This window comes from Lepus europaeus, chromosome 9 (assembly GCF_033115175.1).
Source record: "Lepus europaeus isolate LE1 chromosome 9, mLepTim1.pri, whole genome shotgun sequence".
Lineage (NCBI taxonomy): Eukaryota > Metazoa > Chordata > Mammalia > Lagomorpha > Leporidae > Lepus > Lepus europaeus.
This window is the reverse complement of record NC_084835.1, coordinates 29,922,674-29,946,943: the sequence shown is the minus strand read 5'-3', so window position 1 is coordinate 29,946,943 and position 24,270 is coordinate 29,922,674. Positions and strand designations below refer to the sequence as shown.

The 24,270-nt window shown below is 41.7% G+C and overlaps 1 protein-coding gene across 5 annotated transcripts in view; it reads left to right on the top strand.

Annotated features, from left to right (window-relative positions):
- Positions 1 to 24,270, top strand: part of ERC2 (ELKS/RAB6-interacting/CAST family member 2) — a 1,040,531-nt gene that overhangs the window by 319,082 nt on the left and 697,179 nt on the right. For 4 of the 5 annotated variants that reach the window (XM_062201107.1, XM_062201106.1, XM_062201109.1 and 1 more), the window contains 2 exons: positions 19,959 to 20,033; positions 22,919 to 22,960. In XM_062201107.1, coding sequence (XP_062057091.1) covers positions 19,959 to 20,033; positions 22,919 to 22,960 — 117 coding nt within the window. The remainder of the gene's footprint in view (positions 1 to 19,958; positions 20,034 to 22,918; positions 22,961 to 24,270) is intronic. The other variant, XM_062201108.1, reaches the window with a different exon arrangement.

Genomic DNA, 24,270 nt, shown 5'->3' with positions numbered 1-24,270 from the left:
CTGTGAAGCAGCCAGTCCCTCCCTTTCACACTCTTGCTCCAAGTAGTTGAGAGAGAAAGGGACATACAGAAAAATATGTAAAGATCCAGAAACTTGGGAGTGATGGTTGAGTGGCCCTTAAGGACACCTAGACAAAGATCCAGTGGCTTTTTCCAATCCAGTTTTAGAGTCTGTGATTGAAAGTATGATGCCCAGAAAGATGTTTCTCCAGCAGTGTTCTAAAGAGTTCTCAGAACATACTGCAGGAGTCTGCTGCGGACTGAGTGGCTGGGCTCCAGGCTGCTTCCTCCCCCATCACCCTTTTAATCAGAGTGGAGTTACTTTCCCCATTTCCTTGTTCCCTCTCCCTGTACCATGCTCCACACAGGTGGCTGCATGCTAGCTGTGCCTTATCCACCAGGTTTTGATTTGAATGTCATATCCTCCTGGGTCTTCTCTAATCACCCCCCACCCCCAGCTAAGGTAGAGGGGGATGATAATAGGGGAAAATAAAGTATCTCAATTGGTGGTCATTCATAGCTGACAAGTTGGCCTTTTTGCTACACGTCCAGGAGGCAGACTATACACGAATCCTGTAGTTCCCTCACCCTTCTACTCTCTGTCTCAGCGTTGTCATTGCCATTGTTTACACAGCATTATTACCTGGATACATTTGCAAGTTTGAACCTGCATATTTTCCTAATTCTGACTGCCTGGGTAGGGAGCCTCAAGGTGACAGGGGCCATCACATCTTACTCTTCCCTATCTCCAGAACCTATCACAGTGTCTGATACAAAGTAGATGCCCAATTAATTGTGTGCATATTGATTTTGTTTGGGAAAATAAAAACCCTGAAGAATTATGTTGCTAAAATAAAACCTATAAATAATAAGAAAAATGGGATCCTACAGTACTCACTCTGTGGTGGTTCAGACCAAACCTGGAGTTCTGTGCCCAATCTCTGAATCACAGGCTGTAGCCAATGCTGATTTTGCCCAATCCAGAGTCCCTGGTAAGCCTTTTACTGGGCTGATATTCCCATCCTCCAGTAGTTGTTGGTGCTGTTACAAGTGACTCATACCTGTGACATTTATTGGAGGTGTCCTTTTGGTGCCTAGTATTGTCAAACTTCTGTCTGCCTAGAAGTGCAAGGGTAGCCCACAGGCAGCACTGGAGTGGAACAGGCAGTGGGAAGAGCTTTGCAGCATAGTCTACTCCCTAGTGCTCCACACAGACTCAGCATGGAGCTCCTGAACAACAGCAACCCTGCTACACTTCCTTCTCTCTGTGGCACCTCTCCCTCTCTCACAGGTTCCCCAAGAGCTCTCTCTTAACTACCTGTATAACACTCCTTGTCTCAGGCTCTGCCTCTTAGGAGTCTGACCTGAGATACAGAATGGCCTAAGATCAGTGAGCTGGATATTGCTGAGAATACCAGATGCTATGCCACACAAGCAGCAGATTGAATGGGAACCCTTAGTAAGAAAGACTTTGGACCAGGAACCTGTCATGTGTAGGATGAACCTGATTTGTTGTTTATGGTATCTTTCAATGACAAGAACATAGGCCAGTGTATAGAAGCTTCAGGGGAATGCTTATCAGCTCAATTTAGAGAAAAACAGAGGAGCCCAAAGGTTAGTGAAAGATTAACCACTGTGTTAGCTTTCTGTCATTGCTATAACAAATTAACACAAATTTAACAGCTTAAAACTATACATCAGAAGTCTTAATATAGCCCAGCTCACATGGATCCTTTGTTTTGAGTTTTATGAAGCTAAAATCAAGGTATTGTCAGGGTTCTGTCCTTTCCTGAGACTCTTGAGATCATTCTGCTTCCCAGATCATTTCTGGTTCTTTGTGTTCTAGGTCCTCATTTCCTTGTTGGCTATCAACTGTGGACCACCCTTAGCCTCTGGAGGCCTCCTGTGGTCCTTGTCTTATATCTCTAACTCAGCAATGGTGCATCCATTCTTTCTTACACTTAAGATCTCTCTGATTTCCACATCTGCTGCATCTCTCTATCTCTAGTCAGAGAGAATTCCCAGCTTTTAAAGAGCACAAGAAATTAGATTGTGCCCCCTCAAATGATCCAGGATAATCTTCCTATTTTAATGTCTGAATCTTAATCACATGTGTATATTTCTTTTTGCCATACAAGGGGACGAAAAAGTTTTTGGAAAAATGGAAGTAAAACATAAAAAAATAAAATGTGAACTTTCTTTATCAACATAAGCTCCATCAAGTTCAAGACACTTTTGTAAGTGATGGTACCAGCCATTGAGTCCATCCCTAAAGAACTGAAGGTCCTGGGATTTTTTTTTTTATTTGACAGGCAGAGTTAGACAGTGAGAGATAGACAGAGAGAAAGGTCTTCCTTCCATTGGTTCACCCCACAAATGGCTGCTATGGCTGGAACTACACCAATCCGAAGCCAGGAGCCAGGTGCTTCCTCCTGGTCTCCCATGTGGGTGCAGGGGCCCAAGCACTTGGGCCATCCTCTGCTATGGCCCGGGAGTACTTGAGCCCTGTACCCGCATGGGAGACCAGGAGAAGCTCCTGGCTTCAGATCAGCGCGCTGGCTGCAGCGGCCATTTAGGGGTGAACCATCGGCAAAGGATGACCTTTCTCTCTGTCTCTCTCTCTCACTGTCCACTCTGCCTGTCCAAAAAAAAAAAAAAAAAAATCATGGTAGTGTAGTTGTTTTTGGTTTTGTGTGGTTTTTTTTTTTTTTTTTTGGTCTTGCTTTCTCAGTTATATTATTAACTGAGAAAAGTGTGTGCTCTTTAATATTTTTTAAGAGAAGGAAATAATGTCAGAAGGAGTTGGATCAGGACTCAAGATGGATGTCTATTGGTTTCTCATTGAAAGTCTCACAAAATTGCCTTGCTTGATAAGAGAATCATGGCTACAGCAAAGGACTCTGTGAAGAAGCTTGGCTGACTTTCAGAACATACTCATGAGAAACAAATGTTATTATTCTTTAAACCACTGGAAAGTTAGCAATCCAAATGTCTTGAGCATCCCAAATAACTTTTCCCTTGACCTTTGGTCTGGACTAGTCTGCTTTTACTTTGATTGGACTGCTCCTCCTTCATGGTAGCCTTTGCTTTGATTGTGCTTTGTCTTTGAGAGCATACTGATAAAATCGTGTTTCATCTTCTGTTACATTTCTTCAAAGGCGTGATTTAGGATCTTGATCCTAGTTGTTTAAAATTTTCATTAAAAGCTCTGTTCTTGTATGCAGATGATCTGAGAACAAGTTTTGTCACACATGGAACAGAGAGATTAATCCACTATAATTTTTAACTCAGAATTGCACAACCTGAACTAATTGAGGTATCCACAGTGTTGACCATTGTTTATTCTATTCATCCTCAGTCCTCCTCTGTTAGGGCATGAGCAAGATTACTTTTGTCATCACAAATTGATGTACATAGTGTGCTGATGTAGACTTCATCTTCAACATCATCTAGTTCCTTCTTAAATGAGTTACCTATTTACAAACTGCTCTTTTGGTTGTCTCCATACATATTTCACCATTCTTAAGTCTTGCTATAAATTGGATATTTATTCTTTCTTCATTTTAGCAGACTCCATATTTTTCCAATAGTTTTTTTGTTTTCAAACTGATGTCTCATCCTTCCTAGTACCTCAAACTAGATCATATTCAGACATGTTATAACAAGTTAGTATGAGTTTATTTTGGTGCAAAATTTTTTTTGAAATCTCTGCAAGATTTTTCTCAAAATCCATGCATAGTTTTCACATACATATTTTCCATAAAACTTTCAAAAATCCCTTACATAACAAACTTATTCACAAGTTTTTGGAATTAGAAAGCGGGCATAGGCCGGTGCCGTGGCTCAATAGGCTAATCCTCTGCCTAGTGGTGCCGGCACACCAGGTTCTAGTCCCAGTTGGGGAGCCAGATTCTGTCCTGTTGCCCCTCTTCCAGGCCAGCTCTCTGCTATGGCCCAGGAGTGCAGTGGAGGATGGCCCAAGTGCTTGGGCCCTGCACCCGCATGGGAGACCAGGATAAGCACCTGGCTCCTGCCTTCGGATCAGCGCGGTGCGCCAGCCACAGTGGCCATTGGGGGGTGAACCAACAGAAAAGGAAGACCTCTCTCTCTCTCTCTCTCTCTCTCTCTCTCTCTCTCTCCCTGTCCACTCTGCCTGTCAAAATAAATAAATAAATAAATTGTGCCATGGATCAACATACACACACACACACACACACAGGGCGGGCGCTGTGGCATAGCAGGTAAAGCCGCCTTCAGTGCCAGCAAAAAAAAAAAAAAAAAAAAGAAGGTGGGCATATTTGGTTGGGGCACTGTTCTGCCTAATACAGTCGCTAACTTTTGGATCCCAAAGATTTACATACCTCAAAAAAAAAAATTCCCTATAGCACATTGTCTTTTGGTGTCAGTTCATCAACTCAGAGTCCAAAGTCTTGTCTAAATCTCATCGGGTCTAAAGTTCCATAATCTGGATGATTATAATCTGGATGATTATGCAAGCATGAGGCTGTTGGTATAATCCATTAAGTACAACTCCTGGGGATATGGATCTGCTGTATCAGTGACCTTGTGAAACTGAAGAAACAGTTTATCTGCTCCCAACAGATAATGGTAGAGCCAGCACAGAATTTTAATTAGGTCTTTCAGTTCAAACACGAAAGACAGAAGGTAAAATGGAATCAGTGGTCCAATGCAGTTTTGAAATCCAATTGGAAAATCCATTAAGTTTCAAGTGCTAGTAAGAATCTTCTGTGGTTTTTGGTTCCATACCTCCTGTAAGACCTCCAGTATCCAGTATTTCTAGGTGTTCTATTCACCAAGTTTTAACCAGTCCTGAACTTATTTAACTTCTGAGATCAAATGAGATTAGGTGTTTAGGTTGAGGCGAATGGCCAGTATGTTACTGAGAGCACCCAATGTTGTGCCATCCCAGGAACAAGTGGGTAGGGGGTGAGCATTTGATGTTGAAGTTAAGGTACTACTTGGGATGTCTACATCCCATTTTAGAGTGCCTGGAATTGAGTCCTGGCTCCACTTTTGATTCTGTCTTCCTACTAATGTGCACTGTGGGAGGCAACAAGTGTTGCTGAGATATTTGGATCATTGCCATCCACATAGGAGACCTTAATTGAGTTCCAGGCTCCTGGATTCAGCCTGGCCCAGCTCTGGCTGTTATGTTCATTTGGGGACTGAACCAGCAGATGGCAGATCACTGTGTCTATCTCTCTGCCTATAAAATACAGTGAAAAATAATTAAAAGGATTTTTTTAAAGAAATAGGGATAAAATAATGACTCTTTAGTAATGAAGACTTTGGCTTTGAAAGCTGTCATCATGAGAGATGGCCCAGTTAGTTCTTCACATTCCCAAGTGAGTAGAAGATAGGTTCAGTCCAGATCAGAAACAGGAGTACAACAGAGGCATCTACCAGAGAAGCCCAGCAGTGGTTGTAGATTTACCATCCACATACATTCTTCCATGAAGCTTTCCATACCTTCCCTTCCTTTACTAGGTCTGAATGCTTCTCCTTCTGTTGCATACGATGTTGCTCAAAACAGGTCGAGTTCTATTATGGAACTAAGAAACAAGCCAGAAGTCAGATTTAGTAACCTGTTAAAATAATAGATATTTGTACAGCACAAAGGCACCACAGCAGCAATCTAAAAAAGGGTTAGAGCTGTCACTAAAAATGTGAGTTTAGGTGTCAGACCTTTTCCAAATCTCAGGTGTTACTAGCTCTTTGACCTTGGGCATTTCTTAACTCCCTGAGTGTCTGCATCTTTCCTAATGAGGTTAGCTCCTGCCTGTAGGGGTGCTGTGTAGATCAAATCAGGGGCCAGGTGGGCTGCACAGGGCATTGTATATGGTAAGCATTGCCATACTGGCACCTGCCATTATCCTTGTTGGGATGAGCATTTGTGGTGTCTTGTATTTTTGTTATGTCTTCCTTGTTCCACTAGGTAGTCAAGCTCCTGGAGGCCTAGGGCAGTATTTGATTTATTTTCTTTATGTCTGCGTTGCCTAACGTGTGTGAGCATTGGATGCCCAATAATTATTGAAGTAACAACTAATCTTTGTTATTTCTCCCAGGACTTTGCTAGCACAACTGACAAATTATTCAAAAGTTGACTTCTCATCTCTTTTTTTAAGATTTACTTAATTTATTTGAAAGGTAATTATGGAAAGAGGGAGGGAGGGAAAGAGGGAAGGAGGGAGAGAGAGAGAGAGAGAGAGAGAGAGAGAGAGAGAAAGAAATTGCTTTCACCCACTGGTTCAGTCTCCAAATGGACACAATAGCCTGGGCTGGGCCAAGCCAAAGCCAGGAACCAGGAGCTTCGTCACGGTCTCCTACCTGGGTACAGGGATCCATGGAGTTGGACCTCTTCTGCTGCTTTCCCAGGTGCATTAGCAGGGAGCTGGGTCAGAGTGGAGCAGCTGGGCCTTGAACGGCACCCACATGAGATGCTGGTGTTGCAGGCTGTGGCTTAACCCGTTATACCACAATGCTATCCCTGGCTTGTAATCTTTTTTTTTTTTTTTTTTTTTTTTTAATTTTTGACAGGCAGAGTGGACAGTGAGAGACAGAGAGAAAGGTCTTCCTTTGCCGTTGGTTCACCCTCCAATGGCCGCCACGGCTGGCGTGCTGTGGCTAGCGCACCGCACTGATCCAAAGGCAGGAGCCGGGTGCTTATCCTGGTCTCCCATGGGGTGCAGGGCCCAAGCACTTGGGCCATCCTCCACTGCACTCCCGGGCCATAGCAGAGAGCTGGCCTGGAAGAGGGGCAACCGGGACAGAATCCGGCACCCTGACCGGGACTAGAACCCGGTGTGCCGGCGCCACTAGGCAGAGGATTAGCCTGTTGAGTCACGGCGCCGTCCTGGCTTGTAATCTTAATATGTATGATTCCCAGAATATATTATGTAAAGGATCAAGAAAAACTTGAAAAAAATTCCATAATGCCAGCTCAGCAGAAGCAGCAAGTTATACATTGGAAAAAATTACAGGGAAACATGTGTTTACAGAGATTCAGATAATATGAACTTAGTGCTCCAATGCCCATTTTCTTTTTTGTATGAAAGCTAAAATATTACCAGTAATTTTATATGATATTTCTGTATCCGTGGAAACTGAAAATCTCTCTAGAACTTCTGTCTCTCTAGAATTTGAATCTTCTGTGTAAGAATTAAGATTTTGTGAGAACCTAAATGGCCTTATACGGTCGTCTTCTTCCCTAGCCCTTACCACATCTCCCTGCATTTTCCTTTTTACTCTTCTCTTCATTACTCCATTTAATCCTCTCTCACAACACCAGGTAACTTGCTGTCCTCTAAATCCTCAAGGTATGGTATTAGCTTCATTGAGAATGCATATCTCCATGAAGGCAGCAATCGATTCTGTGTGTTTTACCCAGCACACAGTAGATCTTCAGGAAGTACCTCTTGAATTAATTCTTCAACTGGGCCCAGTGGGAACCAGTATATGAGCACAGAAATGATGAGGAAAGGCATTCTGCCAACCTGCCTCCTCTAATATACTTTCAGGAACATGGTGACACTCACTACCACTCAAGAGTCACAAGAATGGTGAGGGTTAGTCCCAATTATTGAGTGTGTACCATGTGCCAGCCCATCCAAATAATTCACAGTTATCTCAACTCCACCCTTCCATGAGATATCCATGACATTGATGAGCAAGCTCAGGATCTCAGAAAATTCAGTAATTTTCCCAAGGTCTTGCACCGACTAGGCAGAGGATGAATTCATTCTCAGGGTGAATTTTAAGGCGGGAGCTTTATTTTAAATAGTGGGATTTTATTTTAACATTTGTTATTAGTTACTTGACTTATTAGGTATGGGCAAAGCATTTGGCCTTTTTCATTTCTGTCACTTTGAATCCATTTGAAATTTTTGTTGGTGGCCTGGTATGTGATCCATCTTTAAATATTCCTTGGAGTTTTTAGAAAGAGGTCTGTCCAGGGCCGGCGCCGCGGCTCAATAGGCTAATCCTCCGCCTTGTGGCGCTGGCACACTGGGTTCTAGTCCCAGTCGGGGCACTGATTCTGTCCTGGTTGCCCCTCTTCCAGGCCAGCTCTCTGCTGTGGCCAGGGAGTGCAGTGGAGGATAGCCCAAGTGCTTGGGCCCTGCACCCACATGGGAGACCAGGAGAAGCACCTGGCTCCTGCCATTGGATCAGCGCGGTGCGCCAGCCACAACACACCAGCCGCGGCAGCCAATGGAGGGTGAACCAACGGCAAAAAGGAAGACCTTTCTCTCTGTCTCTCTCTCTCTCTCACTGTCCACTCTGCCTGTCAAAAAAAAAAAAAAATTAAAAAAAAAAAAAGAGGTCTGTCCAAAGTCCAGGGTAATTATCTATTAATTCAGCCTTACTAGTTATGTTATTGAAATCTTTTAGGTTATCATGTTCAATGCTTGATCTGTCAAAGATGGAGGAGGATGTTAATATTTGAATGTAAATGTTTTTGTTTCCCCCACTTCTTCTGTGTGCCTGACCGTGCTTGTCCTTTCAGTTTTAACATCAGTATGATAACCAGTGCCTGGCAATTGTGATTGAGATCAACTTATTTGCATTTTCATGTTTTGAAAAAGAGAGTGGGAAATATAAGTTAAAATCAAAGGAGAAATAAATAGGGGGATGACCATTTGCGGTGTCAACTTTAAGTGTCAAATCAAAACGAAGTGGTGAAATGGAGTATATAGCGTGGCAGTTAGGAACAGACACCCTGGAGGTAGACCACCTGGGATAAAGAAATCCCTGCAGTGCCAGTCAGGAGATTTTCTTAGGCTAGTGACCAACTTCTCTGTTTTTGCTTCTTTAAGTGAAAAATGGTGTTAATAATGGTACTTAGCTACGAAGTTTACTTTGAGTATTGAACACATTAATATTTACCAAGTACTAAGAAAGGATGCTTAGCACGTTGCAATATGTAAGTAACTCTTAATCATTATCATCCTTCAGAGCAGACTCCTTGTGATCAGATGTGCTGTAGATCTTCAGGTTTATACATACAATATCATTTGTACTATTTGGGGTGTTTATAGGGTATGGTCAGTGTTTATTGGGTTCCTCCTCTGGGCAGATGCCAAGCTGTATTAGAAGCATCTTTTGGTTACTAGGAATATATACTGGGCCTGTAGGGTCCCTGCTATCACTTGAGGGTAGACGCAGACACGAATCAGTTATTTTGTAAATTGTGTCAGATTACAGCCCTATTCAGTGACATGAAGGGAAGGTGCACAGTGCTATGTGAGTGTCCTAGTATATGAGCGTATGGGATGTAGACTAGTCTGAAGGTCATGTAACAACCTTCCTGTGATATTTGTAACCCATGGCTGCGTAATAAGTTATCCTACATACTTTGTGACTGTAACACGATGAACATGTGCAATCTCATAGAGTCTGTGGATCTGGAATTTGGGAGTTGCTTAGCTGGGTAGCTTTGGTGCAGAGATTCCCTAGAAGGTTGCAGTTAAGTTGTTGGACAGGGCTGTGGCCATCTGAAGGCTTGACTGGGACTAGATGAGGCACTTTCACAATGGCTTGGGTGGCTGTTGGCAGGAGGCCTCAGTTTCATATCATTAGTCCTGTCTATAGGACAGCTTGATAGCCTCATGACAGGGTAGCTGGCTTTCCCCAGAGCAAGAGATTAAAGAATGTGAACTAGAAGGAAGCCAGGATGTCTTTGATGTTCAAACCTCAGAAGTCACATGTGTCACTTCTACAATATTCTATTTCTTAAGAGTGAGTTACTGAGTCTAGTCCACAGTAGAGGGGAAGGTAGTTAGACTTCACCTTTTAAGAGGAGTATAAAGGGTATGTGGACATGTTTTAAACTACTGCCAGAGGAATATGTGTTTTTCTTTTAGAAAAACATTTATTTATTTTCAAGGCAAGGGTGACAGAGAGAAAGAGATCTTCCATCTTTTGGTTTACTCCTCAAAGGGTCTCAGTGGCCAGGGCTGGGCCAAGCTGAAGCCAAAAGTGTGGAATTCCATCCTGGCTTCCATGTGAGTAGTAGGGACCCAAGCACTTGAGCTGTCATCTACTGCTTTCCCAGGCACATTAGCAGAGAGCTGTATTAGAAGCAGAGCAGCTGGGACTTGAACTAGTGCTCCCATATAGGATGCTGGCATTGCAGGCAGTGGCTTAACCAGTGGTACCACAGGGCCAGCCCCAGGAATACATGTTTTGTTTGTTTTTGAATATATATTTTTTAAAGATTTATTTATTTACTTGAGAGGCAATTACAGACAGAGAGAAAGGTCTTCTAACCACTGGTTCACTCCCCAAATGGCCGCAACAACTGGAGCTGGGCCAGTCCGAAGCCAGGAGCTGGGAGCTTCTTCTGGGTCTCCCATGCGAGTGCAGGGGCCCAAGCACTTGGGCCATCATCAGAGATGCTGGATCAGAAGTAGAGCAGCCAGAACTTGAAACAGTGCCCATATGGAATGCTGGTACTGCAGGTGGATGCTTAGCCTACTACACCACAGCACCAGCCCCAACATTTTTTTTTTTTTTTAATTGCTGAGTTGGATATTGAAGATGTTCCAACCAAGGGGTTGCCAAACTTTTCTGCAAAGGACCCACTAGTGAGTATTTTCAGATTTGTGGAACTGAATGCTCTGTCAAGACAACTCAACCCTAACCTTGTAGCATGAAAGCAACCTTCATTGATATGTAAATGAAGGGTATAGCAGTTTCAACAGACATTTAATTTCCCAAACACTAGATGGGCTGAATATGGCCTACGGGCTGTAGTTTGATCATCTGTGAAGACAAAATAAATGATGGAGAATTATTCCAAGAAGAAGGAACAGCACATTCTGAAATGAAAAGAGTTATTTTGCATTTCAGATCCCTAAAATGGAGTTGGGTCCACTTCCCCACCCCTGCCACGTGCTGTGAGGTTTACTGAAACACTGTAATGAAAAACATGTAGGAAACATTTATGCACACATATACATTTTATAAACTTGAGTGCTTTGAGGTAAACATCAAAATGCAGAAATAGCTTTGTGTAATAAGGACAGGTGGTATTTCTGTAAATTAAAAACTAGTTAATGGTGAAGGGAAAGGGGAGGATGCTGGAGTGTCCCATAGTAGGTTACTGGGTTCAGTGCCTGCCTGTGACTCCTGACTCCAGCTGCCTGGTAATTGAGACCTTGGGTGACAGTGTTGATGGTGCGAATGATTGTGTCCCTGTTACCTGGGTTGAGCTCCCAACTCCTAGGCACTTGGGGAGTGAACCAGCAGAGAGGAGCTACCCTTCTCTCTGTCTCTGTCACATTATCTTCATCTGTCTCTCAAATGAATAAATGATAAGAAAGCAGTGTACTTTATTGTTAGCTTTATAGTACTTGCATGGATCGCAAATACAACAAAACCACAAAAACCTGTGTGAGAAAGAAAGATGTCAGATTTAAGATGATGGTTGCTCTCTGGAACAAGAGAGGAGAGCAAGGTTGTAGGACTTCAATAGTTTCTGTTATATTTTTAACACTTAATAATTGCCATGGAATACACATGGTAGGAAATTTACCTTCTTAGTCATTTATAAGTGTACAGTTCAGAGGTGTTACTTATATTCACATTATTATGCATCTGATCTCTAGAACATTTTAATTTTGCAGAACTGAAGCTCAATACTCATTAAACAACAACTCTACATTTCTCCCTATTCCCTCTCTCTAGCAACTACCATTCCACTTCCCGTTTCTGTGAGTTTGACTACTTTATACTTTAGATGCTTCATATAAGTGTTATCATATAGTGTATATCCTTTTGTGTCTTATTTCACTTAGCAAAGTATCTTCTGGGTTCATCCACATTGCAGCTGGTGCTAAAGTGTACTTCTTTGTTAAGGCTGAATGATAGTCCATTGTGTGCATGTGCAACATTCTGTTTATGTGGTCATTCACAGATGGATATTTGGGATGCTTCTAATGTTATAATAATGCTGTGTACAAATCTGAAGCAGAAATTTGGTAAAAGGAATGGCCAGATCAATAGCGCACTCTGCAAATATAGTAGCCTGAGCATCCAATTATCTATCCTTACACAGCATATTTCAGTCAGACTTTTTCTCATCCTTTCCATTCAAACTGCTCTAATTGAGTTTTTAATGGCTGTCTGTAGCTCAGGCTGACCGCCAGTTCTCTGGCCTCATTCTACTGACTTCTGAGAAGTGACTGGTACTGAACATTTGCTTACTTGATATCCAGGAGGCCACATCATTCATTCTCTTGCTGTCTTGTTGGTTGTTCCTTCTCAGTCTCCTTTGCTGTTTCCTGCTCACTTTTCAGATCCTTTAACATCGGAGTCCCTTGGGGTCCGTTCTCTTGTCTCTCCTCTCTGAGCTCAGTCTCCACTTGATCTCCTCTAAGTTATGGGTTCAATGCTATCTATTCTACTATTTGTATGTGTGGTTCTTTTCCCTTCAGATCTGGATGCATCTATTCGATTGCCTACTCAATATCTCCACTTACATGTCTGACAGCACAGAAAGGTAACACATGTGAAGCAACATTCTTGATTCCATTAACTCCCACCTCCCCTCCTCCGGCTTCATCACCTACCTCCATTCTTCCTTTTGTTGAGGCTGAGAGTCTTAGAGTCATCCTTTTCTTCCCTCTTTGTCTAGTTCCCAGGCAGCCTGTCAACAACATATCCAAACTCAGGTCCTTTTCATTGCCTGCATTCTGCTACCCTGGTTTAAGGCTCTTGGATCTCCTGCTCAGTTTCCTCCAGTTCCCTCTAACTGGTCCCTATATTACTGTCCTCTCCATACTGAAGTACCAGAAGTGGAGTAGTCCTTTAAGAATGTACTTTATATCATGCTTTGCTTTTGCTCGAACTTTCCCATGGCTTTTCATTATCCTTAGAGTAAAGCCAGTGTTTCCACAATGAACTCCAAATGCAAGGCCTAGCCTCCCATTGCCCCTTACCTCTGTATTCCTTTGACCTAGTACTTTTCCCATCCCTCTTGCAGCCCCGGCTACACACTTAGTATTTTCTGTTCCCTCTCCCTGGAATATATACACCACTGTTCTCTCATTCTATTTAGACTTTCCATGTTCTGCTCAACCATGACCTTTCCATGGAGCTTTCTCTGAATACCCAAGGTGAAATTGCAATTAATCAGCTCCTCCCTGCGATGTTCTCTTGCAACTTTTCTTCTTTTCCTTTTGGGCATTTGTAGCAAACTAGTTTTGTCTCCTTTTGAAATTATTGTGCCTTTTCCCTATTTAAATCTGGAAGGAAAAAGAAAACCCATAAAGGCTGGGCTGTTGGTCTGTTTGGATCACTGCTGTATTTCATCTATCTCCTGTGTCAAATATCTGAAGACTGATGTGAGTTGAGATTACAGTGGTTACTTCCCTGTTGATTTCTCCAATTAGTTTTGGTCCATTAGAGTAGCAAATTTAAAGCATGGCTTAAAATTTGGCACTCCTTCCTTTGCTTCAACCAATAAAACATGGCAGGCATGATGATGTATGACTTCCAACATCAGGTAATGAAAGTCTGTGCGGTTCATTGCTTATGTGCTAGAACTCTTGTTGTTGGAGTTATTCCTACATTGAATAGACTGGATTGCCCTGAGGCCGTCATGCAGTGAGGGAACCCAGCCACATGTAGAGGCCACATGTAGATGCTCACCTTGACAGTCCAGACAGAGCCCAGTGTTCCAGACATTTTCAAGCCCAGGTACCAGCCACTGGCCTGAAGAAGCCATCTTGACATTGGATCCAGTAGCCTCCAAATATCATTTTTATAGAATTGACCATGGCTATCCTTTATGAATTCCGGACCTAGAATACATGAGCACACTGAAGTGGTGGTGGTTTGGTACCACTAAGTTTGGAATGGTTTGTTATACAATAGTAAATTTCCAGAGCTATAATGGGGAAAGCCCAGATAAAAATAGTAATTACTTTTGGAAAGAAAGCAAGTTTTGAGGGATGTGTGTGTGTGTGTGTTTCTTGTCTACTGAAGAAAGTTTGGGTGAACATTATTAGGCCATGCTCTTCTTGGGAGGTGGTAGCCAACCAGATTAACTCACTAGACTCTAGATCCTCGTTAACTGCCACGAATTATTCTGATGAGCCTCTTGAGATTGCAGGCTCAAAAATCTTCCTTCCTGGTAGATTTCTGAAGAAAATGGCAATTTAAGACAAATATCATATGTTCTCCCTGATCGGTGACAACTAACTGAGCACCAAAGGGGAAACCTGTTGAAGTGAAATGGACACTATGAGAAACAGTGACTTGATCAGCCCTTGTCCTGACTATTGATGAACAACTTAATACTTTATCCCCTTTAGTGTTTTTTTTTGTTCTAGTACTATTGGTTGAACTCTGTAATTAACACACAATTATTCTTAGGTGTTTCAATTTAACTGAAAAGTTATCCCTGTTAAATATAAGAGTAGGAATAAGAGAGGGAGGAGATGTACAATTTGGGACATGCTCAGTCGGATTTGCCCCAAATGGTAGAGTTAGAAACATGCCAGGGGATTCCAATTCAATCCCATCAAGACTGCATGTACCAATGCCATCTCACTAGTCCAAGTGATCAATTTCAGTTCACAATTGATGGCTCTGATAGGTCTAAGAGTCAAAGGGATCACACAAACAAGACAAGTGTCTGCTAATACTAACTGATAGAATCAAAAAGGGAGAGAAGGATCCAACATGGGAAGCGGGACTCATAGAATGGCAGATGTCCTAAACAACACTATGGCCTCAGAATCAGCCCTTAAGGCATTCGGATCTGGTTGAAGAGCCCATGAGAGTATTGTAGGCATGGAAAGCCAAGATACCATGGAAAAGAAAAAAAAGAAGAAGACCTAAATGAAAGATCTCTGTTAGTGAGATCCCAGTGGAAAGAACGGGGCCATCAAAGAAGGAGGTACCGTTCTCTGAAGGGAGGAGAGAACTTCCACTTTGACTATGACCCTGTCGGAATAAGATCGAAGTCGGCAACCCTAAAGGCTTCCATAGCCTTGGCAACTCATGACTAGAGCCTAGGGAGATTACTGACTCCATAAACAAGAGTGTCAAATTGTTAAGTCAGCAACAGGAGTCACTGTGTACTTACTCCTCATGTGGGATCTGTCCTTAATGTGTTGTCCAATGTGAAGTAATGCTATAACTAGTACTCAAACAGTACTTTACACTTTGTGTTTCTGTGTGGGTGCAAACTGATGAAATCTTTACTTAGTATATACTGAATCAATCTTCTGTATATAAAGATAATTGAAAATGAATCTTGATGTGAATGGAATGGGAGAGGGAGTGGGAGATGGGAGGGTTGTGGGTGGGAGGGAAATTATGGGGGGTAAAAGCCATTGCAATCCATAAGCTGTACTTTGGAAATGTATATTTACTAAATAAAAGTTAAAAAAAAAGACCAAATAGGCTCAACCTAGTCAGGAAATTAGTAATGAAATTATAGGAAAATACATAACCTTTGGCTTAGGATCTTTTGGAGATATTCTTCTGTGTGTTTTTTCTTTTCTGTCTTATTCTTAAAACTGAGAATGAGGACAACTAAAAATACCACCAGAGATGAGCTTCTCACAGTCAGCTGGAAAGTCTCAGAGCTGGAATGGCTTAGAAACCTGCTTGAAAAGTTCTTCATTCTGCAGATCACAGAGGAGAAGGAGTGTGCCCAAGGTCTCAGGCTAGGACTGAGGTCTCCTGGCTTCTGACTCTCAATACAGTGAGTCTGATTCAAGGATAAGCTTCAGGGGGTGCTAGCCAGGCCCTGAGAACCAGCTAGAATAGTGCATGCTACTTCATTTGTGTGTGCTGTTGTACCCATTTCCAGAGGGAATCCACACTTTCCATTTAATTCTTACATAATACTGTGACACCAAGAAGTTTAAGTTTACCACAATAGATGATTTAGTTCTGTCACTTAAAAACCCTCAGAAGAAGTTAAGTCTTATCCTCGCTGATACCACTATGAGAGAACACCAAAAGCTCCTGAGGAATCCATTCATTGTTTAAGATTAGTGATTAATGAGTACAACTCTCATACAGGCAGGAATAATTGGAGCATCCAGAAACTAACTCATAGTACTCCCTGATTAGAAAAAAACTTGACTGGCAATCACACATTGATATCACTGCTGTGGTCCAAAATAGCAACAAACCATACAGGACTTATTGGATATTATTTTTCCTTGCAGCCGTTGCCTTATTTAAAGCAGAGGGTGTTGGGATGTCTGTAGATCTGACAGCTCAGAGGCATACTCCATCCAGTGTAGACATTCAGCTGCCTTTTCAAACGGTGTTTCAGGAGTCTTAGCTTTTTATCAAGCAGAAGTGCTGTTTTCTTGGGTCTTAGAGGACTTCTCCTATAGCCAGTAGATAGAAAAAGAAGAAGGGCTTGTGACTAGTAAGGGAATGCTGGTAGAAATTGATTGTCTGATTTCTACCCACATTCCACTGGCCAAAAGTAGGTCCTGTGGTCCCGTCTAGGCACAAGGATGGTATTGGTGGGCCTTCCCAACAACTTTACACTATGGGAGATGAGCACAAATTTTTGTTGTGTACTTGGTCTTCCACCACAGAGTGAGCATTTTAAGAATTCCACATCTAAAGAACGGGCCATCAAAGAAGGAGGTACCTTTCTCTGAAGGGAGGAGAGAACTTCCACTTTGACTATGACCTTGTCTGAATAAGATCGGAGTTGACAAACTTAAAAGGCTTCCATAGCCTTGGCAACTCATGACTAGAGCCTAGGGTGATTACTGACGCCATAAACAAGAGTGTCAAATTGTTAAGTCAACAACAGGAGTCACTGTGTACTTACTCCTCATGTGGGATCTGTCCTTAATGTGTTGTCCAATGTGAAGTAATGCTATAACTAGTACTCAAACAGTACTTTACACTTTGTGTTTCTGTGTGGGTGCAAACTGTTGAAATCTTTACTTAATATATACTAAATTGATCTTCTGTATATAAAGTTAATTGAAAATGAATCTTGATGTGAATGGAATGGGAGAGGGAGTGGGAGATGGGAGGGTTGTGGGTGGGAGGGAAGTTATGGGTGGGTAAAAGCCACTGTAATCTAAAAGCTGTACTTTGGAAATATATATTTATTAAATAAAAGTTGAAAAAAAAAAAGAATTCCACATCTCACAGCTAGCTGAAGTGTCTCATGTGAGGCCTAGAGACAGTTTATATGGTAGAATACAGATTGTAGCCCTCTCCAGCACTTTCGGTATTAAGGTGATTCTCAGAAACCATGAAGGCAAGCTTGAAAAAATAGTTAGAATAAGAAAATGGCAATGATTGGATAATTGGAAATTTATTTTTTTAAAGAAGTGGCACAGAGGTAAGGACCCATTTTTAAATGTGAACTGGCTTATATTATAATAGAATTTGTATAATTATACCAAAGAGAACTCTGTTTCCACTTTTGCAAAAGTATTACTCCAAGTTTGACTTTTTAATTGCATGTTTTCCCTTGATGATATTTCCTTGTTTGGCAGAAGTTACAGCAGCACATGCCTCTACTATGTGATTTTTATTTTCACTATCTTGCTTAGTTGATTCTTGATTATTTTACTCTTTTTATACACACTGAATATGTCTCTTCAAAGTCTCTTATTGTCTTTATTCTGGAATGGGTATTGGCCATAGTATGAAATGATCATGAATTTCTTCCTCAGATTTTTAAGATGGGTTTTATATGCGTTTGGTATCAGAACTGGCAATCTGTGAAATAAATTTCTTCTAGTGGTTACTACAGAGAAATGTTCTCAATTGACTTTTCATTTTCTGGTCTATGAGATTTTATGGGTTCAGTGAACTCCAACAGTAATGCTGAGGCTAAGTGCCACCCCCACCCCTACCCTTTTTTTGGACGTTGACATCCTCATGGGGATTCACCCAGTAGAGGCCTGGCACTGATTGTACTTTTTATGAAATTGAATATTGGAAACTTGTTCTAACAACTAATGTTACACATTAACTATACTAGTTCACAATGAAATACATTAAAAATTCATTTCTTAAATTTTAAATTACATTTTATTGTTATCTAAGATCTTGATGTTATTACACTTAACGCCAAAACAGGGGGTGCTATTGCACCTCTCTTCCAGCTCATTACTCAGTGATACAACCACACTGAGTGGTTTGTGATCGATAATAATTGCTGCATGGTCTCCAGCAGCCCCCTGGACTCAGCATACAGGCTATCCTCTTCATTTGGTCATACTGAGGCTTAAAAGAGACAGGTATTACCAAGGACATTGTGGCTGCTCGATTCAGTACAGCTGCCTGCCTGCAGGGTACTAGTTCTTAGTTAGGGTGCTCCACAGGAATACAGTATCTCTTTCTCTTTCTCCATGTATAAAATCAGTTCAGTAAACTTGGCTCAATCCATTATGGGGAGAAACATCTTCTAACTGACAGGAGAGCATTTTGAATAATTAGGTCCCACAGATCTCAAATTGTAGGCTCAGAGACAGTCTTGCATAGGATTGTAGATTTGTATTACTGATGACCTTGAGAAGAAAAATGTTCATGACCCTACCCTTGCTCCCTGTCCCCCAGTTCTCTGTCCCAGTCCTGAGCGGTGGCCCTGATTCTCTGGTGCTGGGCTTGGAAAATGTGCTTTGTGATCCATTGCCACTGGCAAAGAAGAATGTAATAGGGTACAAGCAAAAGGTTGCCTGCTTCTTTTATCCTGGGTAGAGCTGTCTTTTATTGTGAGATTTAAGTCTTCTGACAATTTTTACATTAATATGTCCTGTCTTTATGAAATGCTGATAGTAGATGATAATGGTGGGAATAGAGTTAATTTTAAACGCTCTTGCTTGGAAAAAGCTAGCCATTTGTTTGGTCCTCTTTCTCATTTTCCAAGTCTGTGTTTTGTTTTGATTTATTTGTTCAACTTAAATGTTTGTAATCCAATGATTCTAAAAGTCGAGAGTCAAAATCTAAATTGATTGTATTCTGGAAGCAGAAATAAGCTTTTGGGGAATTATCCCAGAGATGACCCATACCAGCAGCGTGGACATTTGTGAGCAGTTTTGTTTACTTCTGCCAATGCCTGCTCTCATAAAACTGTTGACAGTTATTAAGACAATCAGAGCATGAATGGAACAAACCCATCTTCATCTCTTCTGCCAGTACAACTTTCCAGAGTCTTAACAGAATTGTTCTTCGGAGAAGAGGCAGCAAAAAGTGAGCTTTCAAGCTTAAAATTGCAATTAGGCAATTTCTTTTTATCTAAAGAAGTGTTCGATATTATTCCAGGAGTCCTCGGAGCCACATCTGGCTTCAACCACTTTTGCCTCTTCTCTAACATTGTTGATATTAATGCCAATTTTAATTTCTTGGCATCATCATGTATAAATCTATCACCCACAGATGCGATTTTGAATAAGGACTGAAACTGTAAATTTGCAAGCAAGAGATTCACAGGATTTTATCACATTACCCCAGAAAGTGTCACAGTTGTACTGAAATGGTTTTAAATTGCTCATTTCAAACCCTCCTCAGTAGCAAAGTGCCATGCGTGCAGCGGCTTTGCAACCACGTTAGTCATTTTCTTTGCTCTGTTTCCTGGCTGTGTTTGTATTGGGAGCACAGAGTAATGTAATTTAGTAAATTATGATTTGATGGCTGGGCATCAGCCCCAGTGTTGAACAGTATTTGGACTATGATTACTTGCTGGCTTTGTCACAGTTGACATTAATTATTGATGGGAGTTTCAGAAATAGCGCATGTGCCAAGAGCTTTTCACCGGAGAGCAGGCTCCAGGCAGGAGGGATGCTAAAGAGTGTGGGGGCAGAGGCACCTGTGGCTTGTTTATGTCTGTGCCCCAGAGACCTGGACTCAGTGGGCTGTGTAGTACCTGTGTGACGGGCATGGTGGAGCGGAAAGATGAACCGTCAGGCTTATTTCTATCGTGTTCCTCCCCAGGAATTGCACCGAAGAAGCCAACTTCAGCCCGAGCCGGCCAAGACGAAGGCTCTCCAGACTGTCATTGAAATGAAGGTAGGAGCTGTGCACATTTGTCAAAACCAGCTGTGCCTCCGGAGTTTGTTCTAACTTGAGGGTACCTAATATAAACATGAAAAAGGAACCTTGTGTTTTGCTCTGGGCACCCTGGTGAGTGCTTTGTGCTGGATCTTTTTGTCTTCTTGGGTGCATTCAATTTATTGGCCCTTTAATTAGGATCCCTTTTCTGGGCAGAAGAAAAAAGGGCTCAAGTATCTGCAGCCTGAAAAGAACTGGGTTCATTTCCAGAGCATGGCCAATGCCTTTAAGCCTAAGGGAGGTTTTTGTGTGTACTTTAAAAGTAAATTTCTAAAGCTGGGATAATTCTTTTCTTCCTCCTATTTACATTATAATGAAAAGACACCTTGGAGAAACTACAATTTGACAAAGGGAAGTTATTTTATATGCAGTGAAGTTGTTAAAGAATTAAAATTATGCTTTGAGCAAGATCTATTTTCCAATGAATAATACTTTGTTGACTTCAGTATTTTCTTGTAACCATGTCTGGAAGGAATAATAATTTATTAAAGGCTCACAAACTATCCTATCTAGTTGTGGAGGTGTAGAGATATGCTATTTAAAGGAATACAAAAATCCTTCTGGGTGGATTTAGGGCATTTAAGGAAAATGAAATACATGATATCGACCAATGATTAAGAAACAAATGTAGATGGAATTCAGTTGCTTTGGTAGTATCTGGAAATTGGAAGTCTTTTATTTCTAGTTGTTGCCCAAAGGAAGCAAATCATAAATTATTTATCTGAGGGATAAATAATTCTAGATTTGAATTGTTTCAGTAAGAAAAAAAAATTCATCATGAGGATGTTTGCAGTCTTCGAATTCCACACTTGAGCTGAATACTGGGAAGGTTTTCAGGTCCCCATCAGTCTACCAGAGGATCCTGAATCTTACTGATTTCCTATCATAAAAATCCTATGATTTTTATCACAGGATTTTGGTTTGTCTGCCAAGATAGTCCCAAGTCCTAGGGGAAATGAAACTAATATGAGCTATTGAATTTTTGGCTTGGAAAAATTCTAGCTTGGAATTTTTTTTTCTATTCAATGACAATGTCTTTATCCAAGTGGATTTCTGTGGCAGTAATGTAGAACATTTGCTTTAAAATTATATGTCCCCCCAGTGAGGTTACACCAGTCAAAGCACTCATAATGTATTTACAGTAAGTTGGTATGAAAAATACTACTTATGGGGAAAATGCCGATAGGAAAAAAGTGATTATTAATCTTTGGCTCGTCAGTTGTTTTGAATTTATGTAATTTTAACCTATTTTGAAAAGAAACAACATTCTACATGTGGGCAACAGTGATTTATAACTAAGTTCCATTCTTACTGCACATTTCAAGCTTCACATTAAAGCTTTAAAAAAGGGGGGAAAAGGACAAAAGATTAAAATACATTCTCTGTTATTGTTCTTGTTATTATTATTATTTTGCAAAAGGTTGTTCAGTCCCCTTCTGCCCACTTCCATACCCACCTCCCCAGAGTGCCCTCAACACAAATAGTGATGAAGAGGACACACATACTCATTTCCAACTTATTAGAAAAAGAAAAAAGGATGAACGAATCCCAGGAATGTTCGGGGAAACTAGGAGAGACATCTTTCCCAATATGGTGGGTATTTTCTTCATGAGCAAGTCTCTTCAGAGACGATTGGTGCTTTTTTGAGATTTTTCAAAGTAGAAATTCTGTTTGATTCTAGTTTACTCTTGAAAAAATAAAAACACTGATGTAGGCTGTTAATGTGGGAAGGCATAAAACATGATTTTCTAGGGCAAATTCATCTGTATACCTGAGGGTACTTCAAAAAGTTTGTGAAAATGGAATTAAAAGCTAAATTTACTTTGGAGCAAAAAATTTTTGAAATCCTTGTATATAAAAGGTCTTCAAAAAGCTCATGGAAAATACATATTATGGAAAAACTGCATGGATTTCAAAGCCTTTTGGTACCAAAATTTATCTTTTATTTCCACTTTCCATGAACTTTTTGAAGACTCCTTGTCTATCAGTAAATTGAACCTGGAGTTTTTCTTTTGTGGATGCCAACGATGCTGACTTGTAGGTGTAAGAACATATTTGCTGGACACATGAAATCAGTATGTTTGTTAGGGAACTGAGCCCGAGTTTTTCTGTTGTCTTTTAGGATGCCTGTTAATTTGCAAAAGCGCTGCCTTCTGTTTGTCAGTGGGGCAGTCTGAGTCCCATTAGCATCTGTGCTCAGCACACCTAAATTGAGTTATAGAGGCAGCTGGTGGAGGCCCATGCCCTCAGCCCTGTGTGTTGCTAGTGACAGAGGCTGTGATCTCATCCCGTTCTGTGCATCCGTTATATGTGTGTGGAAGTGGAGCATGTTGTCCAAGCCTTGGAGCTGACTACCAAATAGAAATGACCCTTACATCTGGCAGGTGAACCTTGAGGCCCCATTGTGTCTTAACATTGGGTACACATCTGTGTCACCTGGTGCCTTGGCAAAATCTGAAGGTAAACAAGCCTTGTTAGAATAAATTGGCCCTGCAGTTTCAGGAGATGATATAAAGCAAGGCTCAGAAGTAAACCCTACGTGTCTCCTCCTTCCTAGAGAAACTGAGGGCGGACTTCAGAACCTCCCTTGTACACACTTTGCATCCAATTGAGAGCTGAGAAACACAGCCTGGGAGTCCAACATTTCTGGGTATGCCTAGACTTTTAGAGTTGTGAAAACATGTCACCGTGGGGTGAGTGTTGCAGAAGCAAGGTGGGCAGCAGCTCTTCTGCAGACATCACGCACAAGGCCAGCCAGCTGAGCCAGGGGGTTACGAAGTCACCTAAATAAAAATGAAAGGAAGCCAAGTGAATAAAGTCATTTGTGATTTATCTTCTTGCAGGAAGCTTCACGTTTTAATTTTGGTCCTGATTTGGTCTGGCAGGTATGTTCCAAGTTTGCATTTAGAATGTTGCGTGTGTTTCTTGGGGGAAATTAGTGTCTTGTAGATATGAAACTCCTCCCTTCTTTCTTCATGTCTGAAGATTCTTCACTAAGCTCTTTTCTCCTCTGATGGAGACCTGCCTGTCAGCAGAGTGGCATGCAAAAGGCCTGACTTCTTTTTTTTCCTTTAATGTTAATTCCTTTGAAAGAATATGTTTTTAGCTTTATTTATTTATTTATTTATTTACTTATTTGACAGGCAGAGTTAGACAGCGAGAGAGAAAGAGACAGAGAGAAAGGTCTTTCTTCCGTTGGTTCACCCCCCAAAATGGCCAATATGGCCTGTGCGTTGCGGCCTGCGCGCTGTGCTGATCCGAAGCCAGGAGCCAGGTGCTTCCTCCTGGTCTCCCATGTAGGTGCAGGGCCCAAGGACCTGAGCCATCCTCCACTGCCCTCCTAGGTCACAGCAGAGAGCCTGACTGGAAGAGGGGCAACTGGGACAGAATCCGGCGCCCCAACCAGGACTAGAACCCGGAGTGCCGGCACCACAGGTGGAGAATTAGCCTAGTGAGCCACGGCGCTGGCCTAGCTTTATTTTTTATTATAAATTTGATGTGACATATTGTCCAAAAATTTTACTTTCTTGGATTCATTCATAAACTCTACTCATTTTTTTCCCAAGAAAAATGAATTATAGTAATGGCAGTACTTGTCAGATAGCCTCAGAAACATTTTTCTTTGTTAGTAAGGATGTCTGAGTTCTAAAATCTAATCCAAAGTGGCTGAAGCCAAAAGGAAATTTATTGGCTCACTTAACTGGAAAGAAGAAGGGGTTTTGCTTCAGGCACAACTTGATCCAGGGGCTCAAAAGATATTAGCAGATCCCATTTTCTCTCATTCCATCTCTAATCTTAGCTTCCTTCATGTGAGTTCTACTTTTAGACACTCTGTGCTTGCCTATCTGAGCAAGATGGCTCAAGTAGCCCCAACAATCATAGAAGAAAGAGCAGGGAGAACGTTGTGTTTAAAAAAAATACAAAAGGTCGGTGCCGTGGCTCACTTGGTTAATCCTCCTCCCACATGGGCGCTGGGTTCTAGTCCCGGTTGCTCCTCTTCCAGTCCAGCTCTCTGCTGTGGCCCTGGAGAGCAGTGGAGTATGGCTCAAGTACTTGGGCTCCTGCACCCACTTGGGAGACCAGGGAGAAGTACCTGGCTCCTGGCTTCAGATCGGCATAGCTCCAGCTGTAGCAGCTATTTGGGGGGTGAACCAGCCAAAGGAAGACCTTTCTCTCTGTCTCTCTCTCTCTCTCT